Source organism: Sarcophilus harrisii, chromosome 1, assembly GCF_902635505.1.
Source record: "Sarcophilus harrisii chromosome 1, mSarHar1.11, whole genome shotgun sequence".
Classification (NCBI taxonomy): Eukaryota; Metazoa; Chordata; class Mammalia; order Dasyuromorphia; family Dasyuridae; genus Sarcophilus; species Sarcophilus harrisii.
The window spans coordinates 637581576-637603399 of NC_045426.1; the positions used below are offsets into that span (position 1 = coordinate 637581576).

Below are 21824 nucleotides of genomic sequence, written 5' to 3' on the forward strand. Positions count from 1 at the left end.
AAGAAGGCACAATGACCATATGATGAGTGGCGAGGGAGAACATGGTAATATCCATGAGAAAGGGGCCTAAGTTAAAAGGGCAGGAGAGGCCGTCGATGACTTGGAGTGGTTTCTCCACACTTCTGGAGACCTAGTTAGAAGCCCACAGGTCTGTAATCTCTTTGGAACCAGGAGACTGGGATGCAAATTCTAACACCAATATTCAATAGCAGTGGATCCCCAGGTAACTGGGATCATGGTCAGAGTCCTTAGCACTTCCTACATTGCCCACTCCTAGTCTAACCTCCTTAGGCCTTCTCTAATTACTCTCAGTTGGCTCCTGAACTCTGGGTGGATCCTGGAATCTAGTTGCGAAAGCCCATCCCCAAGCTAAAGGGGATTTTAAAGCATGGTCTTACTTTGTTTTCTACTTATGAGATACAGGATCATGAGCCAGATCTTCCCCTCAGATCATAGGGCCCAGAGGGCAGGATTGAATCAGCAAAGTACAATAGAAAGAACTCTGGAGGGGGAATCAAAAGAAGGCCTTTTACTTTCCCTTGTAGATTGCTTCATGGTATGAAGCCAGAGTGCCTAAAGACACAGTGGAAAGCATGGTAGCCCCCCGAGTCAGGAATTCCTCTCCCAGAGTTCAAATCTGGCCTCAGACACTAGCTGTGTTACCCTGGACAAGGCATTTCACCCTGTTTGCCTCAGCTCTTTTATCTGTAAAATGAGCTGGAGAAGGAAACGGCCAACCACTCCGGTGCCTTAGCCAAGAAAATCCCAAATGAGAAACTGGAAAAATGACATCAACTATCACTTAATATCTCTCAACTTCAGTTTTTTCACCTTTAAACTGTACATTTCACCTAACTCACAAAGTTATTTCAAGGAGCAACTGAGAAAATATGTATCAAAGTGAATTGCAAAACTGTATTATCTTAAAGGATAATAAAATCAGTAGTGATGATGTCCCTATCTCATTCCATGCAGTTTTCAGTCTTCAGACCATGACACAATTCCTCCCACAGGAAGCACTCAAAACATCCCTCCCTCCAACTCTGTTATTGTCTTCCTTCTGGCCACCCTTTGGCAGCCTTCTAAATCCTCAGCATAGGAGCCAGAGGAGGAGAAAGAGAAGGGGAAGAAGAAGGAAGAGGAGGAGGAGGAGGAGGAGGAAGAAGAGGAGGAGGAGGAAAAGGAGGAGGAGGAGGAGGAAGAGCAGGAAGAGGAGGAGGAGGAAGAGCAGGAGGAGGAGGAAAAGCAGGAGGAGAAGGAAGAGTAGGAGGAAGAGAAAGAGTAGGAGGAGGAGGAAAAGAAGGAGGAACAACAACAGAAGGAAGAAGAGGAGGAGGAGGAGGAGAAAGAGGAGGAGGAGGAAGAGGAGAAAGAAGAGGAGTAAGAGGAGGAGGAGGAGGAGAAAGAGGAGAAGAAAGAGGAGGAAGAAAAGGAGGAGGAGGAAGAAAAGGAGGAGGAGAATGAAATAAAGCAGAGCCAGGCCCTTATAGGAGCCTAATAGAATATAAGTTCCTTGAGGGTATAAACTTTTTCTTTTCTTGTTTTTTAGTGTTGTTGTTTTTAAATAGAGGAAGTGTTAAATAAATGCTGAATTGAAAATGTGCCACTTCAGGCCATGGCTCACTGTGTGTCCCCAGATTCTTTACCTATTTCCTCTTCTGAAAACTGGGATAATAATACCTATGGGGAGCTCTCATTTCCTGAGGTTATTGTATGTGTCCAATGAGCTAAGGATTGAAAATGCTTTGCAAACATTAAATTACTGTCTAAATGCCAGCCAGTCTTGTAACTGTCCTATGACCATTATTATTATGTCTTCTGATTTCAGTGGTCTAGGGACCCTCTTGGTGAGGAAAGTCCCTGTCCCCTGCACAGTCGAAGAGTCTTCCCGCGTTTTATGGCACTAGGAGGGAAGGTAACAGGCCCAGGCGAGATTCTAACTCCCATCATCTGGACTCGGAACCCTCCTCTCTATCTACCAAGTCATCCAACCTCTTTTACAGAAAGTTTTTTGACTCTCCTTTGGCCCACTCACATACCCCCTTCTTTTTAGTCTTGTTTGAGCACTGAATCATGGAGTGCTAGAACCACAGAAGATTACAAAGAGCATAGAATTATTTCCCAAGGCAGAGGAACTTATTATGCCTCAGTTTCCCTGTATTGTTCTGCCTCAGTTTCCCTGATTGTTCTGCTTCAGTCTCCCTGGTGGCAACCCCCTTTCCTGGTCATTAGGAATGAGATAATTAGTGCTGGGAGCCCTGACCACTGGCATTCCAAAGTCATAAAACTCCAGTTGACTTATCTCAAATACTCAGTTACTTTCTGGCTCAGACATCCTGGCTCCTAACTTCTTCTCATATTATCAAAATGTATGATCCCTTAGTTATGGTCCTTTCCTGGAACTTTCCGCTCACCAGTGCTCTTCCCTCTCACCAGTGTTCTTCCCTTCTTGCCTTTGTTTCACTGATTACTGGATCCCTATAAGAGTCTCTGGAACCCCTTGCTCCTTGTTGGATGTTTTAAGACAATAGTCCCATCCACCAACTGGCTAACATGGCTTAGCCAGTCCAAACTCTCCCTCTAATAAAATATTAAAAACCCTCTCTAATCTCTAGCTTACTTCAATTTCTCTGGCATTGCAAAATCAGAAACAATCTTGGGATTAAAGACTCAAAGAGCTGGGGACTTCAAGGCCATCTGGTTGAAACACTTCATTTTATGGAGGGGAAAGCATTTTATCAAATGCTTTGCTCCCAGGTCACAGGACAGGTCACTGGTAGAGGCAGAGAAAGGCCCAATTCTGCCACTTATTAGCTACATATCTTGGGCAAGTCATTCTGAGCCTCATTTCCCTATCTATAAAAAGAGGAATAAACGAAACTGCTATGACCCCATGATTCCCAATGTAGGGTTCTTCTTGCACAATATCCCACCACCCAGTCCCCATGGTAAGGGATTCTTAGAATGCAGGAAGCAGCCATAAGGGCCACAAGAAGCTCAACAATGAATACACGGGAAATTAAAAAATATAGAGTGTGTGCCTGGATATTTATATCCCAGCTCTCAAAATAGAGACAGATAAATCAAGAGAAGGACAACCAAGGAGTTCCACTGATTAGATTAATGAAAAAACAAAATTCAGATCAAAGTCATTCCCCCCTGGCTACCTAGGAGGGAATCTATGGGATTTAGGGAGTGGGGAATGCATGAACCAAGCACTGAAAATGAAAAGACAAAAGTGAGAGGATCTCTGCTCTTAAACAGCTCATTCATGCAAGATTTTTTAAAAAATTAAATGCAAAGGCTTTGTTGTTGTTTTGGGAGGGGAGGAAAGGACAGCTTCTGGAATGCCTAATAAAGCTGCTTTATCACTATTCTCCTAAGCAGGCAATAAGGAAAGCTAACATGCCCCACACAGTTCTAACTACATCCTTCACCTTCTTAAACATCTTTCATGTCTCCCCAAGGTCAAAGTACTAAGCCTGGCATTCAAGGCCCTTCTCACTATAGCTCTTGGCTACTTCTTCAGCCTTTGAGTGTACTATATTCTAGACCTGATGCTTGTTGTAGGCACATTTGGGGGATTTCCTTTTGGAAATTTAGTTCACAAAGAAGAGACAGAGTTGGCTGCCAGACGAAATCCTTTATGGCCTCATTCTGCTGACCTAACTTTGAAGAACTTGGGGTCATCTCATCACAATGAGGTATCCATGGAGGGCTTTATCTGACTATGTGATAGATTTCCTTACCACAGAGAAACCCTGATGTCAGAATGCCCTCCACCCACAGAGATCCCAACCCACCAAAGAATTAGACACATGGAGGTTAATTTAATCAATCAACCGATTTAATAAACACCTGTTCTGTGCCAAGCAGAATGAATGGAAAGACAGAAGTAAGATAATACCTGCCCTGAAGCAGCTCATTCATAGATAAATACAAGAGCTATAAAAAATAAGGTTTGCTGTTATTGTTGCTTTTGCAGTTTGGGGGGGAAGGGAGGAAGGACAAACAACTGGGGCAATCACAAAAAGCTTCTTGAAGGAGATGGCAGTTGGGCTAAGTCTCCGAAGGAAGCAGGGATTCTGGGAGCCAGAGGAGGCAGGGGAGGGGAGGAAGGACAGGTGGGATGGGGAGGGTCCACGCGTGTCCAAGTCATAGAGGGCAGAGATGCCGTGTCCTGCGTGCTGCAGAGCAAGTAGGTTGGTTTGTTTGGAGCCCACAGTCCATGAGGGGGAGTAGAGCATAATCAGCCAAGGTAGATTGGAGCCAAACTGTGAAGAACTAAACAGGAGGCTGGCATGTTATCCTATATGGGCCAAACAACAAGCATTTATTGTGCATTTACTTTATTCCAGTTACTCTGCTAAGAGTCCAAGATACAAAGAATAAGGTAAAAATAGTCCCTGTCCACAAGGAGCTTCTGATCTAAGGGAGGAAGGGGTGAGGGCAAAGTGTGTGTAAATAGGTACAACAGAGAGAATAGACATAAGATCATCTTAGAATGGAAGACTACTAGGAAACAAGGAAAGAATGCAGAAATGATAATTTATTCTCAAAGAATAGATGGAGCAGCTAGGTGGCGCAGTGGATAGAGCACCAGCCCAGAAGTCAGGAGGACCCGAGTTCAAATCTGTCTCAGACACTTCACACTTCCTAGCTGTGTGACCCTGGGCAAGTCACTTAACCCCAACTGCCTCCAAAAAAAAAAAAAAAAAAAAAAAGAAGAAGAAGAAATAAATAAGAAATCAAAGAATAAAATTTGAGATTTTGAATCATAAATCAGAAGCAGAAGCAAAACTCCCATCATAAAGTCTTAAATGCTGGAAGAGACCAAGTGAGGTCACCTTATAGCTGAGCAAACCGAGGGGCCGAGGACAGAGATAGTTTTCCCAGGAGTACACGCCGAAGTGCCAGAGATGGACAGTTCTCTTGTCCTCATGGGGGCTCTTCCCACTATCTCCTGCAAAGGAAGTCTTCCTGGGCGCGGTAGCACTCACACCAGGGCTCAGAGGACCAGCAGATTTTTACCAAGCAGAGAGGAGGGACAGGGGCCAAGAGCAGCTCAGGGAGGCTAGCGGGCCGGAAGAGACAGGCTTAGTTGCCCTGGTGACCTCTTCCTCTGGGACCTTGGAGGAGTCCCCTATTCAAGTGTGGGCTCCAGCATATGTGTCCCAAGCCTACATCCTGCAGGCATGGCTAGTTATAAGCCAGAAACCAAGAGACCCTTGGAGACAGCATGGAGCCCAGACTGTGTCAGCTTCCGGCAGCTGCCCCTTTGAAGTGTGAATGAATGGAAAAGCTTCCGGGGGCAAGTGTCTGTCAGTGAAGAGGAACTGCATAAGAGCAGGGAGGGGAGAGACAAAGAGCCTGGGCCTGGGACTCAGGAGAAGCCACTGGCTTGGGTGTAGTTCACTTAAGTCACTCTTTCCCTGGACCTCAGTTTCCCTATCTGTAAAATGAGATTGGAACTATATAACCTCTGAAGGCCTTTTCAGCTGACATTCTATGTGCTATCTCCCATGTCTTAAGAGTCCATCTGGTTTTGATAGTCATTTTCCATAACCTAAGTTCCTTCCCAAATCTCTTCTGGTTTAATGACAACATGTACTGCATGCCAGAAGATTTCTCTGGGAAAGTTTTCATTCCCCACATCAGTCATGGATCCAATTTTGTGACTTCTAGCAAGTGGTTGCCCCTTTTTGTATCTTTGATGATCCCAGATGACTTATAAAGCAGTATCACAAAATGATAACTTAAAAAAAAAATAAAAAAAAGATAGCTTTGGGGCTGGAAGGAATGCTGGATTTCGCCTCATACAATTCTTTCAAATTCCAGATGAAGAAAGCAAGACTCACAGGGAAGTTCCTCCCTCCATGGTCACACAGATAGAGAGCTGGTTGGCATGGCAATCAAGAGAACCAGATTGATGTGACTAATACTTGGAGCATTCCTAAGGCAGGGAAGACCTGAGGCATCCCAAGACAGAGGGGCATTTGTAGTGTCCTTAGGATATGAGAGGGGTCTGAAATGTTCCAGTGAATATGAAGGTCTCAGCCTCCCATCTTTAGAGGGCCCTGAGGGACCTCCTTAGAGAACAATTCTTATCAAGGGAACCTTCACAAACAGCCATCATCCTAGTTCAGATATTCATTACTCTTGGCTGCGTTACTGCAAAAGTCTTGGAGTTCTTCTAGCCTCTCCACTCTCCAATAAGTCATCTAAAGTACCAAAGGAATATTTCTAAATCCCAAGTCTGACCACATCACTCTTCTTCTCTGTAAGCTCATGTGGCTCCCTATTGCCTCTAGGACCAAATATGGATTCCTCTGTAATTTAAAATCCTGCATAATATGGTTCCAGCCTAGATTTGAAGGCTTATTACACATTCATTCCATTTATATAATATATGGAATCCTAGTTCCTATTCCCTTGTCTTTACAATTTGCCACACCCTCAACCATGCAAAGAATGGATTCCTTCTCACCATGGCATCTCACCATAGCTCAGCTCTAACCACAGGACTTCCCTGATTCTTCCAGGTACAGCTCAGTTGCTACTGCCCCTCTATATTACTTAGTATTTATTGTGCAAACAATTTGGATATACTTCTATATATACTCATTATTTTCTCCATAGGATTATAAGTTCCTGGAGGGAAGCATCTATTTCATTTGTCTTTCTATCCACAATACCCAGGCATGGTAGCACATCTTTACTGAGTGATTAAACTGATGATCTGGGAGGGAGGAGAGAGGGTGTCTCATGCCTAGGAAGATTATATGTATAAGCCTGAGGATTCTCCCCTAACTGGGCACTCCTCATCCAAAGCCCAGGGACCCTATAAACACTGGTCCTTTTTACCCTCTGCCCTCACCTACTGTATGTACTCTGCTCCCAGATTCTGGCCCTGACCCTAATTTTTGAAACAGTGCTCCCAGGGCCTCCCCTTCACTCCCTGGTGTGGTCCTCATGGGGGCTCTTCCCACTATCTTCTGCAAAGGAAGTCTTCCTGGGCGCGGTAGCACTCACACCAGGGCTCAGAGGACCAGCAGGTTTTTACCAAGCAGAGAGGAGGGACAGGGGCCAAGAGCAGCTCTTTACCTTGTCTGGTACTTTTTGACATTCAAATACAGAAAACGAGTTGACCTATCAGCTCCTGTTAGCCCCAAATTCACTGTCACTTTCTGAACATTCTGGCCCAGGCCACAATCATCTGCCCTGACATGTTCCCGTGTCCTCCCACTGCTTCCTGTGGGGGCTGTCTCCTTGCTCTTTCTTGTTCCTCGCCACCCAGGGGTGGCTGTAGCATACTCACACAGTTCACTAGGACTAACTGATTAAATTTTTAGGATGTGAATTTACATCTAGAAAATCAGCAAACAAGGCTTAAGACATTGTAGTACTGATTGTCTAGACCTGAAGAAAGTGATAGAGAAAATACTAATAAAGCAGATTAAATTCAAAAGGGTGCTGGGTATGTCCAGAGAGCCACTGTTCCATATTTCCCAGCATGGCCAGCCCAAATCCTGACCCTAGTCACAAAGTTACAGGTGGTGTCTGAAGAGGCTGCTCACAGTCAGGCACTATGGATCATGAGAAGAGAAGCACCAGACACAGGAAGACTTAAGAAAGGGAGAACAGGAGTAGGGGGCTGACACTGCATGGGGCATCAGCTCAGCCTAAGCTCCTAGCCAAACAAGTTTCAGCACTAGGTTCTACCACATCCCAGGGACACAGTAAGGCTAGGGATCTGATCCCTGGAAATTGAATTCCCATCTTCCCTTTCGGTAAGTGTTAGATGAAGTGTGGGGGAAATTATTTATTTTTTAAACACCTCTTTCTTCCCCCTATAAATCAGTCTTTCCTTATTTTCTGATAAATGTACCAACATGTTAGCTCTAAGAAAAGAAGTTTAGAATAGGGGAAAGCTTTAAAAAAGTTTTAAAGTCCTTTTAATGGGTTCTTACTATGTTCATGTCCCCAACAAATTCCATCCTCTTCATTCCTCCAATAGATTTCTGCCTCTGATTAAGTTCCTCCTAGATGGCATAGTCACGCTCCCCCAGATATCCAGGTGCCAAGTCCTGGCTTTGCCAGTGAGGCCTTGTATTCCTAAGAAGTTTGTTTCCCTTTTTGGGAACAAAATTCCCACCTATGAAAGTGAAAGGATTGGACTTGCTCTCTAAGAAAGGTCCTTTGAACTCTGATCATCTATGACTCTAAATGATCTTAGCTATACAAGTGTGCACTAATTTTTCCACATAAGTTTTTCCTCCCTGACTAGACAGTGAACCCCTTAAGGCCAGAGGCTCCATCCTAATCTCTATGATATCCCACAGAGGATGAACACAAGGCCTTGATAACTCAAACTTACATAACATGGAAAGTATGCAAAATACTAGCAGTATTAATAGTGTTAATTCTCATTTAACAGAATTGGAAACTGAGATTTTGAGGTAAGCTACTTGACCACGGTCACATGAATTACACCTCAGCTAGGATTCAAGCCTCAAATCCATGATTCAAAATCTACCATGTTGTTTCTCATTAAGGCTGACTGGCAGAATGTAAATTCTATTCCCACATATATTATATTCCCAGGCATATATACCAAATAACAAAACATGGAATTACTCTGGAAAGTCTAGCTTTTACCCTCAAACAAAAGCCCTGAAAAAAATCAACCTACATTTACAGAAGAACAACTAAGAGATTAAGGAATCTGGAAAATATGGCATGTGAAATTTCATATTTAGTCAACATGTCACAAATATTGACTGCAGCCCATTATATACAACTTTATCAGGCATCCTCCCTCCAACATCTTATTGTAGGTGGGATTGATGCCAAGTTCTTCTAGGACATGCCGGCAATCATGAGCTCAGGCAGATGGGTCCTGAAATGGCCTGAAAAGGTCAATATGAAATGGTTTGTATATCTGGCACCCAAAGACAATGTGGGATAGTTTGTCTGTCAGTCAAGGCCAAGGTGGGATGGCTTATATGTCATCACCCAAGGCCAAGGTGGGATGGCTTGTCTGTAACCCAAGGTCAAGGTGGGATGACTTGTCTGTAACCCAAGGTCAAGGTGGGATGACTTGTCTGTAACCCAAGGTCAAGGTGGGATGGCTTGTCTGTAACCCAAGGCCAAGGTGGGATGGCTTGTCTGTAACCCAAGGTCAAGGTGTAATGACTTAAATGTCATTAGCCAAGGTCAAGGTGGGATGGCTCGAATGTGTTCACACAAGGTCAATGTGGGATGGTTTATATGTCTGTCACCAAGGCCACTGTGGATGATTCATCACCAGAAGTATGATTACCAAAGAATAATGTTTTTAGCCAACACCTCATATTTGTATAGCCTTTTAAGGCTCATAATACTTCCATCATAACTACCACCATGAATCACAAAATTCATCTACTCAGGAATGTGATTTACATTGATGATGGGTCTGCCCCCCTGATGAAATGCAGTTAAATTCAATTCAAGAAACATTTATTAAATGTTTACTACTATATGTTAAGACACCAGACTTATAAATACAAATGAATAAGAATTCCTGCCCCAAAGAAGCTTTCATTCTACAAAAGGGAAGGGAGAGAGAAGGACTATCTAGTGAGGTTAGTATAATATACTTCGAAAAGAGAAAAAGTTTTGACAATTAAGACAGAAAGGTTTCCTTTAAGATGTGTCACCTTCTTGTCATGAGTTCTATAAAATATTAAAGTAAGTCCTGCATGTTACCACCATGAAAGCCAGTTGAAAGAATTAGCCAAGGATCTTGAAAGGACACCTCAGTATTATAATCACTGTCCACAAATAGCTGAGTCTTTCTGACTTCAGGACTGGTGCTTTTTCTACTGTGATATCTAGCTGCCCTTTACTCAAGAATATTCCATCCTTAGAAACCTTCATTTGCTTCCAAAGCGCCCTCAAGCTATCATCCTCTACCTTTTCTTCTTTTCATTGCCAAACTCCTAGAAAGAAGCATCTATACTGCTAGCTCTACTTCCTCACTACCCACACACTTTTCAGTTACTTGCAATCTGGATTCCAAATCTCACTATTCAACTGAAACTGTTTTCTCCAACTCTTCCAACAATCTCCTGCCTACTAAATATGGCAGCCTTTTCTCAATCCTCATCTTCTTTGACTTCTCTGCAGGTTTGGGATACCATTCTTCTTCCGGACACTTTCTTCCCCTTTGGCTTCCTTTCTGGTTCTTCTACATGTCTGAGTGCTTCCCAGTCTCCTCTGTTGGTCATCATCCATTTCCTGCCTCATTGACAGAGATATTTTTTAGACCTCTGTCCTAGGCTCTCTTCTCTCCTCTATTTTCATGGATTATCTTGGATACTTCAACTATTCCCATGGGTTCAAGGATAATCTCATAAATGACTCCCATATCAATAAATCTAGCTCCTAACTCTTTCTGTCTCTGTGTCTCTATCTCTCTCTCCACTTCTTTGCATGCCAACTGCTTGCTGGATATCTTCTCTAGAATAGACAACTCAATCTCAACAAGTCCAAAATGGTACTTCATCTTCACCCTGAAACCCAACACATCTTCTAATATCCTTATTTCCTGGATGACTGAGATTCAAACCTCAGAATCACCCTTATTCCTTCCCTCTCCCTCCTCCTTCATATTCAATGAATTACCAATGAATTATCCATTCCATCTCCACAACAACATTCTTCCCATTCATCTATTCACTCCATTCAATGAATAGCCCATTCAATGAGTTATCATTCTTACAAATATAATCTCTCACTACAATTATAGTAATAGCTTCCTCATTAGTATCTCTACTTCTCATGTCTCTTTTATCTAGTCATTGCTCCACACAATTGTCAAATAACCTTCCTAAGGCACAAATCTGAATACTGCACTCCTCTGATCAAAAAATAATCAGTGCTTTCCTATATATGAAATACAAACGCCATGGTTGGGCATTTAAGATCTTCTGCAAATGGCCTTTTCCTGCCTTATTATACCATTCCTTTCACAAACTCTATCAACTAAATTGGACAACTAGTTAACCGGCAAATTCAATACTCAATCTTTTATTCCCATATATATCCAGAAGCCAATCCCCATTCTTGAAAAGCACTCCCTCACCCTTCTGACCTCTTATATTCCTCACCTTTCTTCAACACTCAACACTGTTGCTTCCTAATAATAGTAAATGGCACTTTAAGATTTGCAAAGTGTTTTACAATTGTTATCTCACTTGATCCTCACAACAACCCTAGGAGTAAGTGCTATCACTAAGGCACAGAAAAGTTAAATGGCTTTCTAAGGGTTACACAGCTAGAAAATATCAGAGTCAAATTTGAACTCAGGTATTCCAGACTCTAGGTCCAGAATTCTATCCACTGCATCCCCCAGCTGTCTCCTCTGAAGCTGTCTCCAAACTCTACCAGTCACTACTTTCTCCATCCTCAGGTTCCTGATACTCTGCATAATTGTTTATTTCTCACCCCTTCCAGTGAAATGAATATCACTCGAGAGCAGGAACAGTTTTATTTTGTCTTTGTGTCTCAAGTACCCAGCACGACCTTTGGAATATAGTAGACACTAAATATTTGTTGTAGACATTGGGTAGATGTGGTCACACAATCATAAATGCCCTGCAACAGGGTCAAGAGAGAGACCGAGGCTCCACTTTACCACTAAACAGCTATGGGAGAGCAAGTCCCATCATCTTCAGGGACTCCTGTTTCCTCTTTTTGAGAATGGAAAGTTGTTCTAGATATTTACTAAGGTCCCTTCCAACTCTTACAAGATAAAAACTAAGGACAATGCTCTGGTAAGGCAGAGAGCACTCACTCGAACTGGGAGCATTTCAGCCGAGGTTGGATGAACCATTTAAGGGATTCTTCTGCTGGGTAGAAAAGGAAGATGGATCATAGGGGCATGCATCAGCTCTAATAGTTCCACCTCTAAGGTTCTATCTCATCCCTGCTACTTCCTAGTTACATGCCTTGGGGAAAATCACTTCACCTGAGCCCCAGGTTCCTCAGTATTAAAATAAGCATAAAAATACCTGCAGTACCATGCAGGGTTGTTATGAGATACAAACTAAATTATAAAGAAATCTACACTTGTCAGTTAATATTGTTGTTATAGCTGGCATCATAAAGTCAGCAACTGTTAGCACTAAAAGGACTCTTGGTTGTCATCCAGTCCAAATTCTTGTGGAACCAAGGAATCCCCTAGAACATTAGAGCTGAGAGAAAGCCTTAGAACTTATCTAGTCCAATCCCTCATTTTCTTGGTAGAGACAACAGAAACCGAGCTGCCATCACCGCTTGATGGTACTCCTTGTTGTGACTGTCCTTCTTTCTTAAACAGGACTGTGACATCAAGAAAGTGAAGCCATGATAGGCAAGTGAATTTGGACTTCAGTGAGGGAGGGCTGTGCAAAGTTGCCAGTCTTACTCTTTTCCTCCAGCACCATCTGGGTCCGGTGGTAAAACAGATCAGAACAACTAGAGATGGCCCAGTGAGATCTTGGCCTGTTAAGCTAAGGCCTTTAGCAGGTTCCTGTTGCTTGGTAGCAGTAGATTTCAGCTGAATAAGATGAACCACTTCAGAAGGGTGTGATTTCCCCATTGAAGAATGGCAAGAAGAAGGGATTGTTTGATTCAACTAGGTACCCTAATTACCTGGGAACTGGAGGGAAAAAGAAGATAGAGAAAAAGAGAAGGGAAGGAGAAGAGAGAGGAGGAAGGAATTGGGACAAAGAGAGAAAGGGGGAGCAAGCAGTGGAGTAGTATGCATTTCAGGCACAAGAAGTAGCATGAGACAAAAACAGGACCACGAGAGATCATGTGGAGGAAGCCAAGTCAACTTTGGCTGTAGCACAGAACAAGTAAAGGAGAACAGCCTTAAGGAAAGGCTGGAAACAGTAGTTGGAAGCCAAGTTATGGAAGGCTCTGAATGCCAGGTCTTTAGCTGACTTTTTTTTCATTGATAACACAAGTTAGAAAGGATGTCCAAGACTTGTTGGCCACCTCCCCTTATTTTCCAAATGAGGAAACTGAGTCCTAAAGAGGAAAAGTGATTTGACAAACGTAGGAGGGAGGTGACAGAGATAGGACTTGAACCCAGATCCTCTAACTCTGGAGTCTCATGCATGTTCTCTGTCAAGCACTAATGGAGACTTTGGAGTATTTTGAGTGGAGGAATGACATGACAAAATCTTTGAATAAAGGGCAGCACTTGAAGACTCAGTGGACAGAGCAATGGGCCTGGAATTCAAATCCAGCCTGAGACACTTACCAGCTATGTGGAAAACCTGAGTTGCTCATTTTATCTGTTTGCCATCATTTTATCTCAGTGTGCCATCTATAAAATGAGCTAGAGAAGGAAGTGGCCAACTATCTTATCATTTTTGCCAAGAATACCCCCAAACAGAGCCATATTTCCATAGCATTTTGAGATTTTGATATAAAATGCATTCCTTCTTCCAAACCCTGAGAGGTGACAGGTTCTGTTACTTGATAGTTGAATCCCAAGACATTTTTGGTTTGTTATGAGAGACTTGGCCCTATTTTCCTAAAACTAATGAAAAAAAAAAAAAAAAACCTACCTCCTTTCAATCCATTCAGCTCCAGGGATGGTAGCTTTACTACACAGTGAAGAGCGATCTGGCCTTGGAATCAGGAAGGTCTGGGTTCAACTCCAACCCCAGATATGCCTCTGGGCAAGTCACTCAAGTGCCCCCAGACATTTCTCTCAGATCACAAGTTCAGAACAGCAGCATTTCCTCAATGAGATCCCTCCAGGCTAATGCAATTAATCACAGGCCAGAATGAAAATTTTAAAAGCTGGAGTGACTATGATCAAGCTCAATGCCAGGATCTGGCAGCAGCAGCTGAAACAAAGGAGGCTGTACCCTCCCCCTTCTTCCCCAAGGCTTTGGTTGGGGTGGAAGGTAAGGTTTGCCTGACAACTCAGGTCTCTAAGACTTTTTTCTAAGTTCCTCTCCAATTCTAAATGTTCTAAGTGTCTACAGACACAACAAGATCAAGTGAGAATGAACAAAAGGAAAGGCCTTTTATACCTCCCCTTCCTGCCTAGAGCCCTTGACACTTCCAGACCCACCCTCCAAGGAATATGGCTGAAGAGGCCTAGATAGGCTACATCAAATATTGATGGAGGTAATGATTTCTGAAACAACATTCAGGATAAACAAGTCACAAGCCACAGTTCTTCCCCTCAGCCTTTCCCTGCTCATTAGCACCTTCACTGGGAACTACACTGCAGGAGGGAAGCAGGTCAGGTTGGAACAACAACCCCAGCTCTCTCCTCCGCAGTGCCTGTTCCCAGACTGCGCCCAAGTTTGCAGAGGGAGGAGCAAAAGAAAATACATGTGCAGGGATTTAATTTGGGATTGCCCAAGGCCAGCTCTGCTGCCATTTTCTCCTGGGAGCCTTCTCAGACCCTCAGCTAAGGGTAAACTCTTCCCTCTCAAACTTTACTACACAGAATTCTTTGTCTCTAATTTTTCCTTTATTCCCAATCACATTCTGCTTAGTAGTTGCTTTTTGTGTGTGTGTACGTACTTTATTCTTTCTTATAGGAAAGAACTAATAATCATCATGGTATCTCTCCTAGAGCTCAGAATAAAATCTTCTTTGATATTCAGTCATCCCTTCATGATACAATAGAAAAAGAGCACTAGATTTTGAGTCAAAATACCAGGGGGCTTGAGTCCCCACTTCTGCTATTTACTTTCTGTGTAACTTTGGACAAAATGCATAACCTCCCTGAGCCTCAGTTTTTCATCTATGACATAAGGTATTAGGTAAGTGTCCCTTCAGGCTCAAAATGAGAGAACCTAAGTCCGTTTAATATGCATTTGCTGGAGAACGTTTGAATAAGTGTAACTATACTTATTCAAGTATTCAAGCCAATGATGGAAATTACAGTGTAGTAACAGGATATGATCCAGAGATAACCCTAACACACATCGCATTAGGACATGAGAAAGCTAGGAAAATGGTCATTACCAAGGAGAGAATCTGGGAAGGCTTCCCGGAGGAAGTTATATATTGTACAGAGTTATTGCTTAATAAACACTTACTGAATCAACAGCAGTTGGACTCTGTGTCTCTAAGGAAGGAACACTTGCTGATTCAATATTGGGGGGGGGGAAGGAAATGAAGAACGCACCTCTTCCTCCTCCCCACCATCCTCCAATCTTTGGTGACCCAAGGAAACCTTTCCCCTTCTCCCAAGGCCCAGCTCAGTTATTGGAGAAAGTTCTCCCTGATCTCAAGGAGAAATGATCCTTCCTTCCTTCCTATGAACCCCTATAATCTTGTGAATATTCCTTTCTGACGGCCCTGCATTATATTATGGCTATTTGTATTTGTGTCTTATTCTTGTTACTAGCCCATAAGCTCCATGAGGGCAGGTGCTGACCTGTAATTATGTCTCCCTCACAGAAAATGGCACATTGTAAAGACTTTTTCCTGATGAAAAGGATTTTCCAATCTTAAAGCTCAGCTCCAATGCTACCTCCTTCAAAGAATCATAAATCTAAAACTACCACAAGCTTAAGGGCCTGGCTCAACTTTATAGATAATATAAAGGTGGAGGAATGGCCTCCACTTTTTCCCTTTTCACTTCATAGATAATCTCGGGCACAGAAAGGTGAAGCTCAAGGCCAAGTAGGATCAAGCGAGCGATTCTAGCTCTTGGGACCTCCTCCAAAAAGAAAACTATCATTTATAAAAACATTTTAAGGTTTGCACTTTACCCAGGCTCTCTCACTGATCTGAGTAGCTTTTGTTATCTTAATTTTGCAAATGAGGAAACTGAGGAAGAACTATGAGTGAACTTACCCCATGTCACCAAGATACTAAGTTCTGGCAAAGTATGTTCTCGGGGCTTCTTGAGTCTAGCGCTCAATCCACCGGGAACCTTTCCCTCAATTGAACCTACTTCATTCTAACTCCCCTGTGTAAATCGCATTGCAACATCTGCCACAGACAAACCTCAAAGGCCAAACAACAGCAGAGTCAAATGACTGCAACACTTGCTCATGGGCGTGGTTATTTCAAGGCATATCAAATCCGAAATCTACATATAACTCCCTCCCCCCCAAAAAAGGACCTACGTCGCTTTGGACAATGTAATTTGAATATTCATTCCCATCCCCATCAGTTTCCTTCCCTGATTTTACTCCTGAGCCACAAACTAGATGCACCATCTCTCGGCTCGGGCTGTTTTCTCTCGCTACGCCTGGAATGGCCTCTAGTCCCAGGGGAAATCCTACCTTCCATAGCCAGCGCTTCCCAAACCTTCCGAAGTCTAGGGCCCGGCCCCCTACTTCCGATTTATCCTCAGGCAGTTTTTAATCTATTTTTTTCCTTAGACTAGAAACTTCTAGAGGTCAGGGTCTTTCCTGTCAGTCGCCATTCCTCTTAGCATTTTAAGGAATAGCCGGGCAATTATCGTGTTCATCCCACAAACCCGCCAAGATCCACGCTTCCAACGCCTTGACCTTTAACTGACGCAAGAAGTAGAAGGCGGCGCGCCGGGGTATTGACAGTATTGGGTGGGGGCAGCGGAGGTGCCGAGTTCGAGTCCCTGCTCTGCCGTTTGTGACTTCGGGCGAGTCATTTGTCTGTCCCGGGTCTCTTTGTCCAAAATTTAGAACGTGGGATAAAATCACAGCCACTCTATGACTCTGAATCACCTTCTCTGCTGGATTACACGGCCGGGGCCAGCCTCTCCCTCCCTCTAAAGCTTTCAGGAGCCCCCGGCAGTTTATTCGAGGCAATAAACACGTATTAAGCGCCTGCTGTGTGCCTACAGCCGGACTGGGCAAATGCAAATGAGAGTTGCGAAGAACTTTCCCGGCCCTCCCCAGGCTTCTCTCCCCGCCCCGCCCCCACGCTGCAGTAGCCAGCCTCAGTCCCTAACCCCACAGGGTGAGCCCGTCCCCCAGCCTCCGCCCCAGGACATCTCCCCGGCCGCCCGGACGGCACGGCGCCAGGCGCTTATCGCTCGCGCCCCCGGGCAGCCTCGGAGCCCCCTCAGCGCGCCCTCAGCCCCACGTGTGCCGGGTCCTGCGCGCGCGCGCGCTCTCGCCCCGCCCCTCAGCTCCCCACATCTCCTCGGCTCCCCCCTCCCCGCCAGGCCGCCCCGCCCCGCCCCGCGCCTCGCGGTCCAGGGCCCGGGACAATAGGGGGCGCGCGCGAGGACGGGGGGTGGGAAAAGGGAGGCGGGGGCGCCGAGAGGCTGCAGACCGTCGCGGAGGGGGCTGGGGCGAGCGGGGAAGGGAGGGAGGGCTCCCGGCGCGCGCGCGCCTCACCTGCGACTGGGTGGCTCGGGAGCACGCACCGTGCCGTTAACGAAGAAGGGGCGGGGGTTAGAAGGGGGAAGGGAAAGGAAGGTTCGGGTTGGGAAGACCGAACACCCAAACATCACGTGACCTTCCCTCGCCTCTCGCTCTGCACACACACTCCCCCTCCCCTTTCCCGGTTCTTCCAGCCGGTAACTTGGGTGGAGAGTGGGGGCGGGGTAGGGAACTCCGCTCCTCCCCCACTTTCCGCCTTCTAGAGGCTTCCCCAGGGAGCCCCGTTGGCCAATGACAGGCTGGGACTACAGCTCCCAGGAAGCCCTGCGCAGAAGACCGGAAATAGGGGGCCCCTCCACTAGGGATTCCCCACCTCCCTTCGAGGTTGTCGAGTGGTAGGACCTTGCTAGGTCGGAGTAAAGGGTACCATGGCAACGGGAAGAGCCCACTTGGATGGAACTGGGGAGGAGAATCTGGAGTAAACATCCTAGAATAGCCTTTATAGACGTTCGAAGTATTATCTCTAAAGGGATTGTCCCCCGTGTCCGTTGATTGAAACATTTATTAAAAGCCTAGTATTGGCGAGGCAAGCCTTATCTCGGGGAGACTATATTCCAGAGGGGGGTGTAGGGTACATGTCAACACAATTGCATAGACAAGTAAATACAAAAGCCTCAGGGGAAGAAGGAGGGGGGAATGAGAAAAACTGATAGTTCTAGCTCTCTCCCTCCGAGCCATTTAGCACTCCCTGACCTGGGGGGCTCTTGTTTTAGAAAAGTGGAAATTGGCTGCAGTTATAAGCTTCCTACCGCTTCTGGATGCCAGGGGCAGGATCTGAATATTAATCCTCCGCCTTCTAGTGCCAGTGCATTGCTGAACTTGAGGAAAACTACTAGTAGTTCTGAGAAACCGAGAAGTAGGGAAAATGCATTTCAGAAATGGGGGAGAGACTTTGAAATGCATTTTTGTTGCTGCTATTGCACATCAGTGTTTCAGTTCTACTACTATTCCTGTCTCCATTTGGGTTTTCTTGGCAAAGATACTGCAGTGATTTGCCATTTTCTTCTCCAACTCATTTTACAGATAAGGAAACTGAGGCAAATGGTGAAGTGACTTGCCCAGGATCACAGAGCTAGTGCGCGAGGTCATATTTGAACTTGAGACCTCAATTTCCTTATCTATCCACTACGCCACCTAGCTGCCTTCTTTATAGTTAAAGCTGTTGAGAAGTGGAATTGAGATGCCATATAGAGGGATGAATTTCCAGTCTCTTAAGTATTCAAGACAATTAAGAGGCTGGAAGAATATTTGCTGGGGGTTACAGTGAAGAGACTGCCAAGTCTGGAGTCAGGAAGAGCCTAGTTCAAATCTAACCTCTGATACTTGCTAGCTGTGTGACTCTGGGCAAGTCACTTAACCCTATTAGCCTCAGGTTCCCCATTTGTAAAATGAGCTGGAGAAGGAAATAAATGGTAGATCTCTCTATTATCTTTGCCAAGAAAACCCCAAAGGGAGTCACAGAGTCAGACACGAATAAAGGAGAAGAACATAAAACGTGAATTGCACTAGTTGATCTCTTAAATTTTTTTACTATGGTAGTAAGGAAACTAGAGCATATCACCCAAGGACTTTTATCAAGGACTTTTTTTAAAAATCAAGGTGATGATATCCTGTAAATAAAAGGCTATTAAATAAAAAAAAAAAAAATCAAGGTGATGTTTAACCTGAAGAAAATAAGGTGCAGGGGAAAGACTGAGAGATCACAATCTCTCAAGGATTTGAGGAATTGTGACGTGGAAGAAGGAAACAAGCATTATGAATTCCTTCATGCCAGGCCCTAATACTAATACAAAAAGACAGTTCCTGCCCTGAAGGAATTTATCTTCTAATGGAGGAAGACAATACAGAAAACAAAAATGAAAAGGTTTGAGAGAGAAGAAATGAAAGTACCCAGTGCAGAAGCATGGTTTTGCAATCGAGAAAATCAGGAAGAGGATTGGAAGGAAAATGAAGGCAGGCTAGCCTGGGCCTTCCATAAAATGGAGTCTGGGAATCCTCAGTACACCTTCTCATTGAGTCTTCATCCAGTCTTTGTTTGGAAAATTGAAGAACTTCTAAGGCAGTGAATGATTGTTTTAAAAAAATCTCTCTTTTCTGGAAATTCCAACCATTTTTCCAGAGCCAGGAAGAAGACATCTAATCACCCTATGTTCTCTTTCCATCTCTGCTACACCAAGGCCTCCTCTTTATAAAGAATCAGACACAGTCCCCTAACCTCAAGAAGCTCATAGTCTAGTCGAGAGGATGAGACAAGACTATGGGTGACTGCAATACAAAGCAGGATGTGATCAATACAACAATCTGGGCTTTCCTACCTCACAAAACTATTGTGAAAATCAAATGAGAAGAATGGATGTGAGAGCCCTTGGCAAGCTGTGAAGGACCATAGACATGTAAGGGATTATTATCTAGTCCAACCCCCTCATTTTGTAGTCTATCACATAATTTAGCATTTAGTTATGTGTGCTCATATTATTCACTATGTTTTTTTTTTTTTCATATGTATTAGTCTCCTCTCCTAAGATGATTGAAAGCTCCTTAAATGCAGGGATCATACCTAGTACTTTTTATAGCCCATGATTCAATTCAATTCAATGAACATTTATTAAGCATTCAACAAGTACAAAACCAAATTTTTAGAACTGGGAAGAGTACAGTTCATTCACTTATTCATTATATACATTTATTAATTTCTTTAATAAACATTCATTAAACTATTGACTGTACAAAACTATACTTTGATATTGGGAGAAACAAAATTTAAATAGGATTCTTCTGACATCATAGAAGTTAGATGAGGAGAGACAGAGAGACAGACAGAGACAGAGAGACACACAGAGAGAGATAATATGCATGCAAGCACATTGGAGAGATTCATCAAGGTGCTATCTGAGATTTCTACAAGGATAGGTCATTACCGGGAACGCAGAGAAAGCTTTTACTGAAGAAGCTACCATTTGAGTCAAGCTTTACAGTACTGGGAAGAATTCAACAAGTAAAAACAGGGAGAGAGAACATTCCTAGCAGATGTAGCAGAGTAAGCAAAGTCACAGAAGGAGAAAAGTGCAGGGCTTGTCCAGAAAAGAGAAAAGTTCAGTCTGTCTGCAATGCAGGGTAGCATGAGAAAAAGCTAGCACAAGATTGTGAAGAGTCTTTCAATGTGAAGAAAAGAAGTTTGGATTTTATATTGGACAATATAAATTTTTGAGCAGAGAACATGACCAGATCTCTGCATAAATAAGGTAGTAATGTTTTAAATGGTAATGTCTTAGCATGTTTTAAAGATAGATTGGTAGTGAATAGAGGCAGGAAGACTATTAAATGACTATGTGTATGTGTATGTATAAGTTATTAATAAGGACCTGAACTTCATTTCATAACTATAAGAATACAGAGGAGGGGATAAATGCAGCTGGGATACCTGTTTTATCCTGGATGGACACAGTTAGTTGGTGCAATGGAAGGAGTGCTAAGCCTGTAATCTGAAAGACAATTTCAAATTTTTACTAGATGTGAGAGCCTGAGAAAGGTACTTAGCTGCTGCCTGTCTCAGTTTCTTCAACTATACAATGGGGATGATAATAGCAGCTACCTCCAAATGTTATTGTGAAGATCAAATTAGATATTTATGAAACATTTGGTATTGTTCCTAGCATATAGTAGGCACTTACTAATACTTAATCCATTTTCCTTCTCTCTTCATTCTAAGTAAAATATTTTGACATTGGGCATATCCCATATCTAGATGCATTCTTTGGGCAAGACCAAATTATTAAAATGTTTGCCTAAAATGCCTAGATGGTTTTGATAAGAAAACACATAGTCATAAAGGCTTGTCCTTGTTTGTGACTATATTTTTATTCACAGTGTCCCAGGCAACTTTCAAGACTTTAAACTGTAGAATATGCACTTGGCTGAACTGGCAGAGAGAGTTTTACTCTAAGAGTTTCTTATACCAATGAAATCACAGATTTAGTCCTACCCCCCAAAAAAGAAATTTGCAAAATACTTTTTAATGCAAACAACAACCTTGCTAAGTAGAAAATGGGGATAATGGTAAACCTCTTTACAAAAGGAGAAACCAAGGCTCAGGGGAAAAAAGTAGTCTTGGTCAAATCACTTAGACTTTCTGGATTTTAAATGAAGTAATGAACTAGAAACTCTTCAATATTCCATCTTCCCTAGTCTAGTTTAGTAATCCCATAATTTGTCCATGATCACCCAAGCTAGCAAATAATGAAGACAGTATTCACTCAATTTTCTCCTAACCCCCAATCCAGAATTTTTGCATTTCACTGGATCTAAACATTGAACTGACTAATCATAAATCACCTACAAACAAAAGACTCATCTAACACAGGATTAGTCTCTGATCTCTCTTATTTTCTCAAACCCCAAATTACAAAAAAAAAAACCTCTGAATTTTCCTAGGCTGACAAAGGT

The 21824-nt window shown here is 43.5% G+C and overlaps 1 protein-coding gene across 1 annotated transcript in view; it reads right to left on the reverse strand.

Annotated features, from left to right (window-relative positions):
- The window catches only part of TSNARE1 (t-SNARE domain containing 1), a gene marked incomplete at its 5' end in the record, with an annotated part of 260056 nt that extends 242608 nt beyond the window's left edge, over positions 1 to 17448 (reverse strand). Inside the window, 1 exon segment of the mRNA XM_031947287.1 lies at positions 17337 to 17448. Within this exon segment, the coding sequence (XP_031803147.1) occupies positions 17337 to 17448 (112 nt within the window).
- Between the last annotated feature and the right edge of the window lie 4376 nt (positions 17449 to 21824).